This window comes from Salvelinus alpinus, chromosome 39, assembly GCF_045679555.1.
Source record: "Salvelinus alpinus chromosome 39, SLU_Salpinus.1, whole genome shotgun sequence".
Taxonomy (NCBI): Eukaryota; Metazoa; Chordata; class Actinopteri; order Salmoniformes; family Salmonidae; genus Salvelinus; species Salvelinus alpinus.
Window position 1 is genome coordinate 8,489,073 of NC_092124.1, and position 19,426 is coordinate 8,508,498.

The following is a 19,426-nucleotide window of genomic DNA, read 5'->3' on the forward strand; positions in this document are numbered from 1 at the left end:
GGCATTCATTGCTCTGGTCATTAATTGCACTGCACAGAGGGAACATAATTTCCAGAAGATTTATTTGGTGGTAGTAGTAGTAGATCACTTTTACAGCCTGGTGTAGGACCTGTTAGGGCCAAAGTGATGGGTTTGTTGGAGAAGGTGGCGTGTATGTAGGGTAAGATGGTGGTGCAATTAAATTCCCCCCAATCTACTTTTCCATTTTCTGTGAACAAAATGTGAAATTCACACTACGACCTGTGAAAGACAGCAATACGCAACTAAGCGTCTAGTCTGCCGGAAAACCACACGAAGAAGAGTGTAAACGGAAGTGAACACCAAGAACATTTTCCACGTTAGCGTTTTTGTTGTTATTTAGATGTTTATTAACACCCTGGAATACAAAATATGAATCATTTAACTGCATAGCATCACATACTTACGACATGTAGTCTTTAATTCGCTTTGGAGACAGGACTTGGTTGATAGGTGTTATCTAGGTACCGCTAGCTAGCTAGCTGCTAACGTTAGCTACAATGGCTAACTGTATGGTTTTTCAAACTCAAATAGCCTCCATCATTGAGGTGCTAGCGAATGCAGCCGTGGCAGAGATCTGTAAACTCGTAGACGACGACTATGCAGTGTTTCGTTTGGAAATAACTCAAAGCCAGAAAGAAAACAGGTCATTGCGGAGGAGACTACAGCTACTAGAACTGAAGGTGGCACGGGAGCGCGTCCTCGCCATTCGACCCAGTAGTGTCAAGATCCTCGACAAATACAGAGGAATGTCAAGAGGTACATTTTGTAGAAGGCATGGGTTGTCGCCCCGTTCCCAGCTGCACATGTGTTACCCAGAATTGGGTCTTGGTCCGTTTTTGGATAGTATGCAATAATTCCCCTGATTATTTAGCAAAGAAACAATATATTCTACCCTGATTATTCATTTACAGCATTTCCTATGATGTAATCAATGAAAACAATGTAATACATGGAACATACTATCTATGTATTAAAACACCTGATGTTTTATTGTCACATACACCAGATAGGTGCAGTGAAATGCGTTGTTTTACAGGGTCAGCCATAGTAGTGCCTTGCTCAAGGGCATATCAACTGATTTTTTTAAAACCCTGTTGGCTTGGGTATTCGAACCAGCAACCATCTGGTTACTGGCCCAACGCTCTAACCGCTAGGCTACCTACCACCCTGTATATCAAGATAAATTACCTTACGTCCTTGCCATTTCTAGACAGTGTCAATAATGTACAATATACCGTTGAACATTCACAGTAGCTAACCTAACCACCTCTTTTCCCCCAATCGTTCTTAGGTGAAGGACATCTCACTGGAGGCCACAGGAGCTTTGTGAAGCCAGCGGGACACAATACATGGAGAGATGACCAACCAATCACTGTTGATGGGGGGAGTGGAACCTCAACCCAGCACATTATCGTGATAGAGGTTAGTGTAATAGTGTTGAATAAAAATGTTGTTATTTGTAAATCAAAATTGGCCTGTTTATTTCAGAAAGGCTCCCCTCAGCTATTCATTGCTTACATGTACATCCTAATTAATCTGCCGTAGAGGCGTTGTTATCTTCCCGACGACATTGTTATCCAACTCAACTCATGTATCGGTAATAACCTCCTCTCTTCTTATGTCAGTCTGCAGATGCAGAGGCTGCAGGTCCTGGGGTCAAGCAGGAGAGGTCTGAAGGAGAGGAGGACCCACAGCATAGCAGAGACATCCAGACTGGTGTGGCTAGAGAGGCCCCTGTGGCCACGGAGGACCGTACCACCGCCTCAGCGCAGCCCAGGACCCAACGAATCAGCACGGAGGTCAGTGGAACGCCGAACGCCGTCCTCAAGTCAGACACGAAGACTTTAACGGGCCTGGGGCGACTGGGCTGTCCCCCTGCTCCCTGCACAGAGTATTTACTTTACGGTAGCTCGAGGACGGTTCTGTCCCATCAGGACTCAGGTGACGCGTTACAGACTCACAATGATCCGTCCTGTTCATATGCTACAGAGACACAGATGATATCTGGTGACTTGCCTGTGGGCTTAGATACACAGACTAATCCAATGAGAGGGGACTGGAACCAGTACAGCAGTAGTGTATACTCTGAAGGGTTCCTAGATAAGAAAGGGGAAGGTCTGGTCGTAGATGAGGTGACTGTGAAAGTGGAGAGCGATGCTCCTCTGACATGGAATGCAGACGAGACTCACTTAGGAAAAGGACACTCGCAGGGCAACACAAGTGACTTCTTAGACTACAGGGAAAGCTTAGAGACAAATCTAAATGTTGCAACCAACTCCCCTTTACACCGAGTGACCATGTTGATGGCACCTTCCAATTCACAAGGCAGCATCCTTTTCGATCAGGTATCGAACTCAAATGATCAAAAGGCTAAGGAGCGGGAAGGGGCAGCAACAACGGGTGGTAAAGAGAAGCGGTTCCTCTGCATGTTCTGTAACAAAGGCTTCAGCTGTTCCCAGAAGGTGGAAATCCATCAGAGGGTCCACACAGGGGTGAAACCCTTCACCTGTACCCAGTGTCACATGCGCTTTGCCCATGCGGGCAACCTGAAGAGGCACCAGAGGGTCCACACAGGGGTGAAACCCTTCAGCTGTACCCAGTGTCACATGTGCTTCGCCCAGGCTGGTGACCTGAAGCGGCACCAGAGGGTGCACACAGGGGAGAAACCCTACAGCTGTACCCAATGTCCCATGCGCTTCGCCCAGGCAGGTGACCTGAAAAGGCACCTGAAGGTCCATATGTGAGAAGACCATTTGCCTGTACGCACTGCAGGAAGAGGTTCTCGGAAAGGAGATACCTCAGGATACACCAGCAGAAAAAACACTCCACTCCATATCTTCTGACGTTTAGATCAAACCCTGCATTAAAGGCAAAGATTAATTTTGATTGTTGTTAACAGAAAAGATCCCCAGATGCATTTGGAATAAAGAAAGTAACCAATTTCAGTGTTGAATATTCCTGAATAGAATATTGCATCCATACATTGTGTGATATATAAGCCTAAAAAGTCTGTTACATATTGTTTTTGTACTGTGTAGGCTATATGACGTCCGCAAATGCATGTTTCATTACTTCCATCCTCAATACATTTTTTCCCAAGACACTTTTAATAAAAAAATGAAGTTCATGCAGATTTTTACGTGTGGTGTATTTGACACTTGTTTATGTTTAATAAACACAAAATTGGACTTTTCATTCTTAGACTTTCATTAAGGAAGCGCTTTATAATCAATATAGACTTAAATATAATAAATATACGTACACATATCGTACACATATCCACACACTAACAAACACCTACTGTACACGTCAAAATAGTTTAGTCAGGTTTGTTTGATGATGACATAGCTGACTTATATTTACCCACATCATCATATTTATGTCCACCATGATGGGTTTAATAACAATGAAGTCATTCTGTGACTACAGTATAGGACTCAAACGTAGTGGGGATGGGTAAACATTCCAAGTGTGTTATCCAATTTGTAAGTCGCTCTGGATAAGAGCGTCTGCTAAATGACTTAAATGTAAATTATCCGTTTGAGTGTGTGTGTACGTATCTGAGGGAGTGTCTGTGTAATCTGTATCACCTGTCTCTTCCAGGAGGAGGGTCTGGGGAACCCTGAGGGGACCATGGTCATGGAGGACAACCAGACTACACCTCCTCCAGAACCCACAGAGGAACCAGCTGCGCAACACAGGAACACACACAGTCTCACTGAGGTGAGCCCACTGAACTACTGTCTGAATGGTATTAGGTCAGGGCCCGTATCCACAGTGTCTCAGAGTAGGAGTGCTGATCTAGGATTGGTTTTGCCTTTTAAATCATAATTAATAAGAATATGTAGACAGGTGGGGACCTGATCCTTAGGCTTTGTGGATACGGGCCCAGGTCTTGATATATTTTGTCAAAAGTGTGGGACAATGTCTTTGAGTTATCTAACCAGTAGCAAATTAACTTACATGTTGCATAGTACTCATAGCAATCCCTCATTGCCCAATCAGAAGATGCTCCATAGCAGGGTGCTCATATCAGATTTCTTGATCCAACATCCTCTCACTCTGTATCTCTTACAGTCAGTAGACATGGAGGATGGGAAGCCTGATCTGCTGCTAGTCAAAGAGGAGACAATAGAAGACGAACCAGAGAGCATTGATCTGCTGAGTGGACTAAAGATGGGGGAGCAAGATAAGAGAGAAATACATATAGCCTACATACAGTAACACACACACACACACACCTGTTTTTCGCACTATTGGTTAGAGCCTGTAAGTAAGCATTTCACTGTAAGGTCTACACCTGTTGTATTCGGCGCACGTGACAAATAAACTTTGATTTGATTTGAGATCTTCAATGGGAAAACTGCTGCGCCTGACAATGTTTTTGTCTGAATTTTCTTCATTCATTAAGTGAAATCAATACAACTTATGTTTACATACACATAATGTATGAACTTGACCAGGTAAATGACAAAAAAAACTCAATTTGTAGAGTTTTCTCTGCCATGTTTTTAGTCTATTTTCTAAACTCTTCTTGTAGGTGGTTGGCTGGAGGCTAACAGAGATTGGGCAGCCATCTTGGATTCCCAGACCGGTGCAGCCAAGGACGCAGGGGACAACATCACTGAGGAGGCCAGGACCAGAGGTGATATAGTGGAGGTCAGTGGATGGAACAGCGTCCTCAACTCTGGGCTGCTGGGGAACAACACTGTTAACCAGAAAGAGACAGTTGATCACAAAAAAACAACCGAACTTAGTCTCCGTGACAACAGACTGACTGAGACCAGGACAAGGCGTAGATTCGATCCAGGACAGGGAGGTGTCCGTATGCGGCGGGAGAGAACAGGCGCTGCCCCTATAGTTGTGATTCAGAGAGACTGATGGCGCCTCAGGTTAACCCCCTAACACAGTGGTCACTAACCTTTTCTGAATAAAGATCACTTTGAGTCAAAATGCAAGCTGATACAACATGAACCTATTAAAAACGGTACTGTAGCAATGAGATTTGTGCAGTAGGCTATAGGCCCAATACATTATCACCACATATTGGCTTTGTTTGACTTTCCCTGCCAATACATTGTTTGGACAATTTGTAAAAATTATATTTCAACATTTGAGGTAGGCTATATGATCACACCGGTAATAGATCAGTTGTTGTCTGACTTGTGAGGCACAGCTGAGTGAGCATACATTTAAATAGTTTATTTTTCTTTTACTGGGCTGATGGTGCCTGCATCTGATGGTCAGTCTCAGCTGAGGGAGAGAGCAACAGATGGGCTCTGCCTCCCAGTGTCCCGCCACTCTCTCTTTCCGCTGCTGTCACTGACCAAAAAGGTCTGGAGTCGCACCCCATTATGGCTGCCTCATCCACATGTTGTTACTCCTATGAACAGAGAAAGTGAAATATTCTTCGATATAAAAACAAAAACAACGCAAGCTTATCAATACACTTTCCTACTCATTCATTACAACTACAGCGCTGGTTGTAGTGGAAGTAGGAAGAAAGTGCATTTTATGGCTTATAGACGTGTTGAATACAAAGTGTTGACAGTGCTGAGTAAGAACTTAAACATGAACTCACTCATAAAAACAGCAGCTCTTTGCTGTATTCGTTGACAGTCTCTCTCTAGTCATGGTTTTAAACGTTTTGAAATCTCACAGTATCAACTTGGCTGTAGCTTTCTTTTAAGCTTGCTACGTTACTGCAGACACAGTAATCTGAGCCGTCCGATTGGCCGGAGGTAGGCCTATAGTGCTCTTGATTTGCTCTCCGGGCCTGCCGGGAAGGCAGAGTTGACCCATTTCAACTGTCTGAAGGTACAGTGGGAACACAGCTGAATCAGTTGCACCTACCAGCAACAGAGCGAGACAAATACAAATAAATAGGAACGCAAGGCTTTATCATTGGGTTTTTTACAGAAATGTTTGGCGATCGACCAGTTGGTGACCACTGCCCTAACAGGTGCTGCCTTCAGCCTGCCTTCTATAGGATCTATCAACTGGAACATGGACCCTGCGACAACACAGACACTCCCTGGCCTTCATCCTCCTCACACTCTCCTAATGTTAAACCAGACCTCAGACAATGCCAGTGCCTCAACACCAAATGGCTACACAAGACCATTGACAAATGACAGTAGTAGTAACGCTATCAGTAGATCCGGTGGCAAAGATAAGCACTTCCTGTGTTCGTTGTGTGGGAAATCCTTTAGTTTCCCCAAACAGGTGGAGCTCCACCAGAGGATGTACATGGGGGAAAATCTGTTTGGTTTGTTTTGTGCAATAAAAGTACTGTACTTCAAAGTTGAATGTAGGACCATTTTGTTGAAATTAAATACATATTCAACTCTGTGCTGACTGACTTGGTTATTTTTGTATCATTGCAGGGACTGAGTTTCCCTTATCTCAGTCGAACCAAAACATTATACTTAATTCTTGAATCAACACAAATGGACATTTTTTTATAATAAACTCCAATGGCTCCATATTGTTAGGTTCATGAATCACACTGTTAGAGATGGGCTTGACTGGTTAACATTTTATAATGTCATGTTTCTGTGTGTACAGCAGAGTGTCTTATATACACTTTTATATGCTCTTCTGTGCAATTTGTGTTTATAGTCTGCAGTCCATGAGGACCTGCTGATATCAGGTGTTGCTGGCGGGAGAGAGTGGACCTCTGAGGCGGCTGGTCACAAACCCTGGCCCTGGATCAGAACCCTGGATCAGGAACCATCGCGCTTCCTTCCCGATTTGGAACTAGGACCGAACCATGAGGGACAGAGACTCCACCACCACCACACAGAACACAACCAGTGGACAGGTGGACTGAACAACCTCAGTCCTGGTGGTCATCAGCGAGATGGAGCGTCCAGTCAGGTATCCAGTCTGCAGTCCAGATCCTTCTCTCCACAGTCTCAGTACAGGGATGAAGCAGGGCCTGGGGCTGATAGAGATAGACCCTCCTGTTCCTATGATACAAACATCACAGTATCCATGATGAACAGAGCAGGTCATCCTGGGCTTCAGCCTTCAGAGAGAGTGGTGGGAGACCCCTCTGGTGGTAGTCTATCAGCAAGTCTGTCTTCTCCTTCAGGATCTCGTCTAATGCCTAGTGACTGGGTTCATAGAAGACCTGGGTCTAGCCTTCCTCAGTTACCTCAGGTTTACCACACCAATACAGACATGGTCAGGATGGGTGTTCACCACAAGAGGTACCTAGCCCATAACACAGAACACAATCCCAACAACACCCATACAATGGCTAGAGGTCAAGGAAGGAGCTCAAAGACTAACCACCTGAGGGTGGTGGCTCCTGCTTCTACCTCTGGTGTCATTGGCTCACAACGTGGGAGGCCAAGCGTTAGGTCGGACGCAGACAAGCCGCATGCATGTCCCACATATGGGAAGCGTTTCACTGAGGCGAACTATGTGAAGAGGCACCAGACTGTTCACACCAAGGAGAGGCCCTTCAAGTGTAAATTGTGTTACAAGAGCTTTGCCTTCTTGAGTAACCTTATCAGACATAAGAGTGTCCACAATGTGAAGAAATTGTAGCAATGTGGCTTGAGATGTACAAAAGGGGATATCTGAGAACCATTTTTTTAGCTAATATAATTATCATGTGAAGTGTCTTGGGGCAAGAGGTTAATTAATCACATACCCCTCCTTAACCCTTTGTTAACTGTGTAAATGCCTGTTTTTAGAGAGACAATAGCCTAAACCTAGGCTAGAACATGGACAGTTGAATATTTACCGTACTGAGGTGACGTAGACGGAATAAAGTAATTATATTGTATTATTTTCTACTGTATTCTTACTAACACAAAGATTAGTCATTTCCTGACATCCGATTGGTTACTGGCATTTAAAGGCCCACGTGCGGCGCAGTGCTTCCTTTTTTTGAAAATATCTCCCGCGAAGAATCAATGTAAAGAGAGACAAAATTAGAAAATCTCGAAGAATATATGTACAGTATGTAAATAAAAATATTCGATCTCAGTTAGCCAATGCGAGAAAAGCAGTGAATGAAAGAAAAACTGTGCTTGATCCGCCGATCGAGGCTGTGGCAGTACAGGTAGAGGAGGAAAAGGAGGTAGCCCGCAGCAGCGCGTTGAAACGCAAATTAGTTGAGATGATGACAACTAGCAGCGATCAACCAGACAGCAGCCAGGCAACAGTGGTTTTTATTCCGTTTATTTTGTATCCTTAAGTGTCTAAACACTGGACTGAAAATCACCATAGACTTCACCAACCAGTAATTCTGTTATGATGGAATGTGCAGACGGTGAAGGTGCTCGTGATGCATTTAGGAGGAGTGTTTACACTTCCTTCAGGCTGCAGGAGTGCTCCACGGGAGATGTGGCATTTGATATACATGTGAGGATGGTTCTTCTAGCCCACGAACGTGGACTTGGTTATGCAGCTCTAAAGAAAATAAGCAAAGTCCTAGGGATTCCTTCCTTGCTTCTCAGCTCATATCAGAGACATGACAGGTAAATAAAAAGGGAGAGTAGGCCATTATTGTCAGGTGACTTGTTGTGTATACATCATATTTATTTCCTTGCTCCAGCAAATGTATTCAAAGTTAAGAAAACAGAGTGATAGGAAAACATAACTATCCAATGAGACTGTCACATAGACCTACAGTGTCATAGGGCTGTAGCCTAATGTGATTAGTGAGAAATTAGCTTAACATAAAGTAAATACATGCTGAAATGCTAATATTTACATAGGGTAACATGCTGATATTTAGTCCTGCAGTTATGTCTGTAATGTCGACAGATATAATAAGTACTTCCCCCCCCCCTACTTTAGTTGCAGAGGTTCACAGAAGGCTACTAGTCAATGGAGAGTGCTGCAAAGATAATTAGAAGAGCATACGCAGATATAGACCCAGACATAGCATAGTTTCTGAAGGAGGATGCCATCATAGACATTAATGTATCCTTCGATGGCACTTGGCACAAGAGATGATTCACTTCCAACTACGGGATAGGTGTGTGCATTGGTGCTGGTACCAGCGAGCCATAGAAAATGGTGAAGATCGACCCTGTCAAAAAAAAACTTGGAGGCCATACATTTTTGAATAGAGAGGTTGCTACCTCCTATATCATAGGATGTCAAATGATAACGTCCTCAAAAGAATGTAGCACGAAGGAACCCAGAATGCAAATGAATGTCTGAACTCTGTAATATGGTCGCGATGCCCCAAAACTGTCTTCGTGGGCAAAAGCCGCATTGACGGAACAGCCAGAATGGCAGTACCCACGTTCAATGGGGGAGCCACTGCTATAACAAATGTGATGAACAAATTGTGGCTTGACAGCACTTTGGTGACACTGGAGCAATCAGAGAGGAGTTGTGAGAGCTGATGCTGCTTCAATGGAGTGTGCCAAGCGTAGGCGCAGGTCCCATGACACAGTCAAAAAAGTAAAGCGTCACCAGCAATAACTCAAAGAGGGCCTTACATATGGGGCAGGCATAGCTGATTAATGTTCTTCACATTTCAACAGCCATACAGAATCCTTGTATGTGACAAATTTAGCAAAGCGATATGAGAATTTGCCCAAAACTGCATATTTGCCCAACAGACCAATATTCAATGCAAATGCTCTATTGCTTGAAACAAATGTATTAAACGTGCTAATGTATTTGTAAAATGTATATTTGATGTTTACTTTTCAGTTTAGAAGTGATATATGAATAAGAGTTTCATTAATGTGACATAAATGGTCATATTTATGGAAAGTACATTTTAATTGCATTAGCCTCTTTATCGGCGATTTTCTCAAAATGACATATTCCCGGTGCGCCAAATCATTTTTCTCAGTCTTCAAAGGACGTACATTAATTTCCATTATTCCACACACAAGTTCTTAGGTCTTATAGTCAGACTTTTACAGAGCCTTTTTTATATATATCTTGTGTCGTTCTGATTTGAAGTGTCATTTTATGTGTAAATATATGCAAAATATGCATCCGTCATACTGAATAGTGTATTTTAAATAATTCCATGAAATGGCAATATTTTGATGAACTGATCTGTAAAAGACTGAGCATTGAGTGTCCTAAAGCAAGCCGTTTCACATAAGTAATACAGGCTGAGCGGATTTTACATTTCAGCAGCTCCCAATATTTCCCATATTCTGCATTAGAGGTAGCTAAATTCCAGTAAACAGAAATGTGATTCTTAATCATGCAATAACAATGAGTTATTCAATTTCCAATAACCACCAGAGTATTTCTTATCATCATTACTGCACATTCTTAGTCAGTCATATGACTGTATGATCCACCAGGACAGCAGGCAGTATTTTTTTTACCTCTACAGTGATGGGCTCAAGACTAGAGGTTATCACTCGCAAGTCCATTTTTGATTGTAGTGAACGATCTCTATTACTCCATGTGTACTGGTTCTCTCCAGGGTTTTTAACTCTCCATATGTCAATTAAGTCCAGGCTTTGGCAGAAATTCACAAATTTGTTCACAGCAATGTCAGACCTATGGGCTAATTGATCAGTCTCATTATAATAAACCACATTACAGTCCCCACCAACTATAATCTGAATGGATGGATATTTCCTCAGGAGACTTTTAAGAATTTCCTCAATTCTTTCTAGAAGTAAATCATTTGGAGGACTAGAACAGTATCCATCTACATTACACAACACAAATAATCTGTCCATGTGGGTGATGACCGCAACTAGCCAATGTCCATTGGTGTCCATTTTATTTTATTTTTTTAAATCCCTTTGAAATTATGTGCTAAAATTGCAACCCCAGCTGAATGATTTGTCCCGTGGGCCAAGAAAATGTCACTGCCCCACTGATTTTTCCCCAAATTATAGTCCTCTTTGCATGAATGTCTTTCTTGAACGAATAAAAGATCTGCGTTGCAGAACAAAACAAAAAGCTTTCATCTTCAACAGGTTTCGTATCACCCTGGCATTGATTGACATAAACTTCAAGTCCATATACAAAATAGAAAGGAAAATCCTATACAATCTCAACTCTACCCTCTCTGGTAAAAGGTGCTTCAGTCAAAAGTTTGGAAACACATAATCATTCCAGGGTTTTTCTTTATTTTTACTATTTTCTACATTGTAGATTAATAGTGAAGACGTCAGAACTATGAAATAACACATATGGAATAATGTAGTAACTAAAAAAGTGTTATTTCATATTTGAGATTCTTCAAAGTAGTCACCCTTTGCTTTGATGACAGCTTTGCACACTCTTGGCATCCATATTATGACAGCGATTCCCTCAATGTGAGCAAGACAACAGCTGATCGTGGACAACAGGAAGCGGAGGGCCGAGCCAACACAGTCTCACATTCAATTCGCGCATATATGTACAAAATGTATTTCAGCAGATTTCGTGCGTTTTTGTGCATTTTTGGGCTGGTTTGGGCTGGTTAAATTCGTTTGAAAATACACGAATTTCTGTGCTACTTAATTCGTGCGAAAAGACACGAATTTAACCAGTTGGCGCCACAAGCCTTTGCAACAACCATATAGACGCGATAATTTATATTTCATTTTTGTTCTTCTTAATGGCTAATTCAACGTCATGAATATACAGAAATGTTGTCTTTGTTTAACCATGTTTTAAAATGTGTCGTTATATGCCTATATGTACTGTTTTAGACTTGCTGAACAGAATTTTTGAGAAAAGACGCACATTTACCTGCGACTTAATTCGTGGGAAATATTGTTTTATTAATGCCAATGCTGTTTTCTGTGCTTGATTTCGCTTAATACTTTGGATACTGTTGCACTTGTAATCAGAACGCCTTTTTGTCATGTAGGCAACCATACACGATTTTCTTCATAACCCATTTCATATTTCGTGGAGCCTAAATTACACCATTTTCTTCATAATGCATGTACTACATGTTAATGTAAAAGAATGAATTATGTTGGCTTACACTTATGGCCTTTCCAAGGCCTTTCCATACCTTAAGGGAACATTTTAGCACTCGCCATATGGTTAGTGAGAAACGCCACATTGCAAATGTAAGGTCCCTTACTAGACGTCCTGCAACGTTTCTAAAATTCGTGGACGGCGTCGGGCCGTGCGCGGGGGAGAGATCTTTCAGGAAGTCATCAAAATAAATCTCTCGGACGTTCGGTTTCCGTTTTATAAAAATAACACATTTTGGTCATTTTTCCGCAGTCTAGGAAATTCCCACCAGAGGGAAAATAAATAATATTGCAAATGCACAAGCACATTGCAAATGCATGTGGCCTTTTCTCCTAAACGGAAAATATTTCGAAGACGTAATGGACAGTTGGCCCCGAACAAGATGGCGTCGAGGCCTCAACGCTTTTTGAGTTATGGCCATTTTTCTGGGATTAAAGGTCAAAAACGTAAAGTAGGGTGCTAATTTGACCGCTTCACGTCAAAGTACATAAGCATACGGTGTCAGGAAAAAAAGAACCAGCCATTTATCTATCGTAATTTAAGAGAAATTGTACATTGACAAATTGGTCATGTTCACAAAAAGGAGTTAAAAAAAAAAGTTACAGATCCAGTTGCAGTGTGTTCAGACGAACATTTTTTAAGTGGGTCTCGAAGCTCTGCCACTGCATCGCAGTGCTAGCTGCGCCACTAGAGTCTCTGGGTTCGCGCCCAGGCTCTGCCGCAGCCGGCCGCGACCGGGAGGTCCGTTGGCCTAGCGTCGTCCGGGTTAGGGAGGGTTTGGCCGGTAGGGATATCCTTGTCTCATCGCGCTCCAGCGACTCCTGTGGCGGGCCGGGGGCAGTGCGCGCTAGCCAAGGGGGCCATGTGCACGGTGTTTCCTCCGACACATTGGTGCGGCTGGCTTCCGGGTTGGAGGCGCGCTGTGTTAAGAAGCAGTGCGGCTTGGTTGGGTTGTGCTTCGGAGGACGCGTGGCTTTCGACCTTCGTCTCTCCTGAGCCCATACGGGAGTTGTAGCGATGAGACAAGATAGTAATTACTAGCGATTGGATACCACGAAGAAAAGGGGATAAAAGGATGGAGTGAAAAAGTACGGTGCTTAAAGACACACAAAGCCTGAAATGGCATTGCCATTATCTCCAGGCCGTGCCGAGTTCAACGAGATGCCCCGCTTGACCGTAGCTAGCTCGGTCTGAGTGCAGCGACAGGGACAAGAAGAAGGACCCAAATGACCCTTTGACCTCAATTTCATATTTTTTTGCTTTTGGGAGACAGAGAGAGAACCGTTAAGGTTAGAAGCACAATTTGACCTCAGGAACGTTCCTAAGGTCCTCCCGATCTGTGCAAGCCTAACATTGACCGTGTGGCATTAACCCTTAATAGTTAAAAGAAGGTGTTTACATCAAACAGTTTACAATGACATGTCTCCCCATAGGAATACATTTCCTGCTCCCCTAAATTCAACCTGAAGCCTATGTGGGTTAATAATGCCTTATGAACCTGTCTTCGATGACAATCCACCAGGCCACTATGAGGTCTACCTGTGTCGATTCTAAAGATTCGATTTTAAATCACCCTAAAAGTGTTTGCCATACCCAACCTGCAGTTTGAGAGAAATAGTGCATTCAACCCTATGTAAATCAGTGAGTTCTTAACGTATAGACTTAAAACTCAGGATTCTGTAAAAGCCCACTCCAATGAGGATATGTGTTTACTTTCAGCTTCCTGTGCCAACCGGAAGTGCCATAATTGGTGTCAAAAGGGCTGTTTCGAAGGGTTAAAAAAGTCAAATCTTTCCAAAACTTAATATATGTGAATAGGCAACCCTCATGAACTGTAAATCAGTCATTCATCCCATCAGATTTCACTGAAAAATTTACACACCCACACAGAAAGGATGGAGTGACACACTGAGGGGCTTAGAGGCAGACAGTGCCTGCAATAGTTACTTTTGTTTGAACTTTTAAAGAACCGTCAGACCTAGAGTTCTGAAACTTTACAAACCTGTTCTAGAGCTCAGGTCGATTAAGCACGGTGAGTTATGTGGCTCTAGAAGGTTCTCGGACTGATAAAAAGCCTCGGTGCATTTGCATTGACTTCAATTCATTTTGAGCATTACAAAATGGTGACATTTAGAAAAGTCCCAGAGTTGCAAGACTAGGTGCATTGAAACCGGCTCGGCCCATAGAGACGGACCCCGACATTTCTGTCCGATAGCTCATTCAAGGACCCCGTAGCAAGGCATGGAAAAAAGTGGAATTTCAGCACCAATTAAGGTTTTGCTCGGGCACCGAATGACCTATCGACCCGAAACTTGGGATTCGAGGTCACCTCACATAGGGCTAAACATAATGTGAAAACTGGACCCGCAGCTAGAACATACCTACGTATTATTTGTTTTATTATGGTTTAAATGGAAGGCGCTGTGAATTTTGGGCCTGCTCTGAAATATGTGATAGTTGGCTTCTAAACGAGTTGGAAAAAGTGAGTTTGGAGTCAGATGGTATCAGTTTGGTGTCTGAAAATATCTAATTGGCTGATGGACACTGACTTGCTAGTTGACTTTTGTGCATTTGCAATATGTTTCAACAGTGAAAAACCACCAAAATAGCATTCTGAAATCACCACTAAAAATGACATCACCATAGCCGTGCCGAGTTCAACGAGATGCCCCGCTTGACCGTAGCTTGCTCGGTCTGAGCGCAGCGACAGTGACAAGAAGATGACCCTTGACCTACATTTCAAGTCTTTTGCTTTTGGGAGACAGAGAGAGAACTGTTAAGGTTTAGAAGCACAATTTGACCTCAGGAACGTTCCTAAGGTCTCTGTGCAAGCCTAACATTGACCGTGTGGCATTAACCCTTAACAGTTAAAAGAAGGTGTTTACATCAAACAGTTTACAATGACATCTCACCCCATAGGAACACATTGCCTGCACCCCTAAATTCAACCTGAAGCCTATGTGGGTTATGAATGTCTTATGAACCTGTCTTCAATGACAATCCATCAAGCCACTATGAGGTCTACCTGTGTTGATTCTAAGCTTCCTGGAACAACCGGAAGTGATAAAATCACCCTAAAAGTGTTTTGCCATACCCAACCAGCAGTTTGTGATACATAGTGCATTCAACCCTGTGTAAATCAGTCAGTTCTTAACGTATAGACTTAAAACTCAGGATTCTGTAAAAGCATACCCCGATCAGGATATGTATTTACTTATAGCTTCCTGTGCCAACCGGAAGTGCCTTAAAATGGGGTCATAGGTGCTGTTTCGAAGGTTTAAAAAAGTCAGATAAATGTGTGAATCGGTCAACCCTCATGAACTGTAAATCAGTAATTTCGCTAAACAGATGTCAAAGAAAAGCTCTCTCACACACACACACACACACACACACACACACACACACACACACACACACACACACACACACACACACACACACACACACACACACACACACACACACACACACACACACACACACACACACACACACACACACACACACACACACACACACACACACACACACAGCAAGGATGGAGTGAAAAAGTATGGTGCTTAAAGACACACAGAGCCTTAAATGCTTTTAGGGGGGATCCAGACTTCCATACCCGCTCTGGGAGCGCTATACTACCGCCCCAAATCAATGGGTGCTGGCCTGAGTGATTTATGGAGGTTTTCAAAAAATATTCTGTTTTTTCTTCTGGAAAATATTTTATGTTTTTTCTTCTCGAGTCAATGGCCTGAGTGATTTATGGAGGTTTTCAAAAAATATTCTAAGTCCAAACTTTTCATGCACCTGGTATTTTTTTGGGGTTACCAGGCGTCATTTTTCAAAACGGTTGAAATTGCTTTTAGGGGGCATCCAGAGTGTCACATGACCGGATGAGGTAACTATTCTTGTTCTTCTTGTAACTTTCCGGTAGGCTAGAAGCTTTCCGGTGTTTTGCTGCTCGACACAGGTCGACGCAGGTATTGCACTTGATTTATCGTTATCGTAACCGTAGGTGCAGCCAAGTGGAAATACGAAAGCTTTCTAGCTATTTCGCACTGACGGTAATTTGAACACAAGAACGTTTCTAGTGAAAAGGTGCTTACACTCAGAGCCATGTATTTACACTCAGCCACCCTAGCCTTATTACGGGTTAACGTTTTGGTAATTTTGGTTGGCCAACAAAATGTAAGACTACAATGACTGCATACGTTTCCCCAAATGTTATACGAAAAAAAAAATGTTTTGTTATTGATGGACAATGGCAAGGCTGCCATTGTATTTTCAGTTACATTCTGTTCAATAAAAATGGTTTACACGTTTATTTTTTAAGAAATACATGGAACTACAACCAAATAAAACACCATTAACCATCATGCATTGCTTACATTCATTCTATCCTGAAAGTCTGTTCAGAAAAATCGAAAACAGTACATATAGGCATAAAACTACAATGTTTTAATAGGGATTAAATAAAGACAATATATATATAACCTCTTATGGTTAAATGGTTAAAAAAAGACAATATCTATATATTCATAACGTAAAATAAATAAATACAGGCGATCGCGTCTATGGTTGTTGCAACGGCTTGTGTATCGCCTACTGGTTAAATTCGTGTCTTTTCGCACGAATTAAGTAGCACAGAAATTCGTGTATTTTCGCACGAATTAAGTAGCACAGAAATTCGTGTATTTTCAAACGAATTGAACCACCCCAAAAATGCACAAAAACGCACGAAATCTGCTGAAATACATTTTGTACATATATGCGCGAATTGAATGTGAGGCTGGGCTGCACAGGTATGACAAAACATTTATTTTTACTGCTCTAATTACGATGGTAACCAGTTTACAATAGTAAGAAGGCACCTCGGGGGTTTGTGGTATATGGCCAATATACCAAGGCTAAGGGCTGTATCTAGGCACTCCATGTTGCGTCGTACACAAGAACAGCCCTTAGCCGTGGTATATTGGCCATATACCACACCCCCTCGTGCCTTATAGCTTAATTAATTCAATTTCAACACAATTTAAACATTTTGTCACATGACACCAGTAGATCAATAATAGAGTGATTAACAGGACACACCATTGCTTCCTTGTGATCTTGGGGAAGAAGATGAGAGGAGGATGTACACCATTGAAGCCAACGAACAGAAGAGGAGCAGAAGAGACTCCAACCTGACTGCTGGAAGACAGAACCAACTCAATGAGGAAAGGACACACACCAATTCTATGTAGCCTCTTGCATGGTGTTCATTTCCATTCTTGCCTCTTGGAACTGTCCCTAAGATGAACCTCTCCTGTCTCTCCATTTCCCTCTCCCTTACAGGTTTCCTAGGTCATGTTCTCTTGCATAATACAACAAGCGAGTTAAAAATCAACATGCTTGGCTCTAGATTACACCTATCTAAACATACATTGCGAGATCAGACGTAATATCACTATAACCCGAGTGTTCATTTTTAGAAGTTGCTTTCATTTCAGCGCATCTCATTTGTAAAAATGTCAACTGTATTAAATAATTAGTTTCTTAAAAAAAAAAAAAAATGAACAGCCATCAAAATAAAGTTTTCTATTTCTCCTCTTACAGTGCCTTCAGAATGTATTCACACCCCTTTACTCTTTCAGCATTTTGTTGTGTTACAGCCTGAATTTAAAATGGATTAAATTGCAATTTTTGGGTCACTGGCCTACACACAATACCTCATATTATCAAAGTGTAATCATGTTTTTTGAAAGTTTGACAAATTAATTCAAAATGAAAAGCTATAATGTCATGAGTCATTAATTATTCAACCCCTTTGTTATAGAAAGCCTAAATAGGTTCAGGAGTAAAGTAAAAATTTGCTAAACAAATAATAAGTTGCATGGACTCTCTGTGTGCAATAATAGTGTTGAACATGATTTTTGAATGACTACCTCATTTCTGTACCCCACACATACAATTATCGGTAAGGTCCCTCAGTCGAGCAGTGAATTTCAAACACAAATTCAACCACAAAGACCAGGGAGGTTTTCCAATGCCTCACAAAGAAGGGCACCTATTGGTAGATGAGAAGATTAAAAAACAGACATTGAGCATCCCTTTGAGCATGGTGTTGTTACACTTTGGATGGTGTATCAATACACACAGTATGCACACATCACTGAGTACCACTCTTCATATTGTCAAGCATGGTGGTGGCTGCATCATGTTATGGGTATGCTTGTCATTGGCAAGGACTAGGGAGTTTTTTTGGGGGGGATAAAGCACAAGCAAAATCCTAGAGGAAAACCTGGTTCAGTCTGCTTTCCAACAGACATTGGGAGGAGACCAAATCACCTTTCAGCAGGATAATAACCTAAAACACAATGTCACATATAGACTGGAGTTGCTTACCAAGACGACATTGAATGTTCCTGAGTGGCCTAGTTAGAGTTTGACTTAAATCTGATTGAATATCTATGGCAAGACTTGAAAATGACTGTCTAGCAATGATCAACAACCAACTTGACAGGACTTGAAGAATTTTTAAAAGAATGATATGCAAATATTGTACAATCCAGGTGTACAAAGCTTAGAGACTTACCCAGAAATACTCACAGTTGAAATCGCTACCAAAGGTGATTCTAACATGTATTGACTCAGGGGTGTGAATACTTATGTAAATGTCATAATTCTGTATTTCATTTTCAATACATTTGCAAAAAATTGAAAAAACATGTTTTCACTTTGTCATTATGGGGTATTGTGTGTAGATGGGTGAGAGTAAAAAACCCCCGATTTAATCCATTTTGAATTCAGGCTGTAACACAACAAAATGTGGAATAAATCAAGGGATATGAATACTTTTTGAAGGCACTGTAACTGTCGAAACGAAGCTTTAGCGTACTTATTTATTCAATGGAGAGCCAATGTATCCTATTGAGCCCATTTCAGCCATTACCGGGGTGTTTGACAAGTAATTAAAAAATATTCAGCAGTCGTAACGTTAACGGGAAAAAACGACAGGCACAAGCAAGAGTATGAAAGAGTCACAGGAGTAAAAGCAATCAATCCAGCGATATTTAAGTGACAAGTGGATTTTGCACCCCTCAAACACTGGAAATAGATTGCTGAAAAAGACAGATCCTCAGGTGGGCTGGGCATGCGCGTTGCTACGTTAAGTGCCGCAAAATGAACAGCCACGCTCCTCTGGGTGTAAACTCTGTGGATTTAGAAACTAAAAGTGCTCCTGAGTAGAATGGACGCCGCATTTACCGCAACACAACATACAGAAAATTGTGTATGGTGCAATTAGTATATCCAATATAAAAAACTATTGGATTTAAGCTGATTGGCCACTTTTTAAGGGCAGCAAAATAAGCAGCGATACACCTCTGGGTGTAAACTGTGGATATCGAAACTAAAAGTTCTCCTGAGTAGAATGGACCCCGCTTTTACTGCGACACAACGTAAAGACAATTCTGCAATAAATTATAGGAGTATACATACAAAA

General features: G+C 42.0%; 1 protein-coding gene and 1 long non-coding RNA gene across 2 annotated transcripts in view; both read left to right on the forward strand.

Annotated features, from left to right (window-relative positions):
* The first annotated feature begins 219 nt into the window (after positions 1-219).
* The window catches only part of LOC139566744 (uncharacterized), a 324,355-nt gene continuing 305,148 nt past the window's right edge, over positions 220-19,426 (forward strand). Inside the window, exon 1 of the mRNA XM_071388030.1 lies at positions 220-777. Coding sequence (XP_071244131.1) covers positions 519-777 — 259 coding nt within the window. The 5' untranslated portion in view covers positions 220-518. The remainder of the gene's footprint in view (positions 778-19,426) is intronic.
* On the forward strand, positions 15,446-16,321 carry LOC139566819 (uncharacterized). The gene is made up of 2 exons (XR_011673161.1): positions 15,446-15,626; positions 15,712-16,321. It is a non-coding gene; the product is annotated as an uncharacterized lncRNA (long non-coding RNA).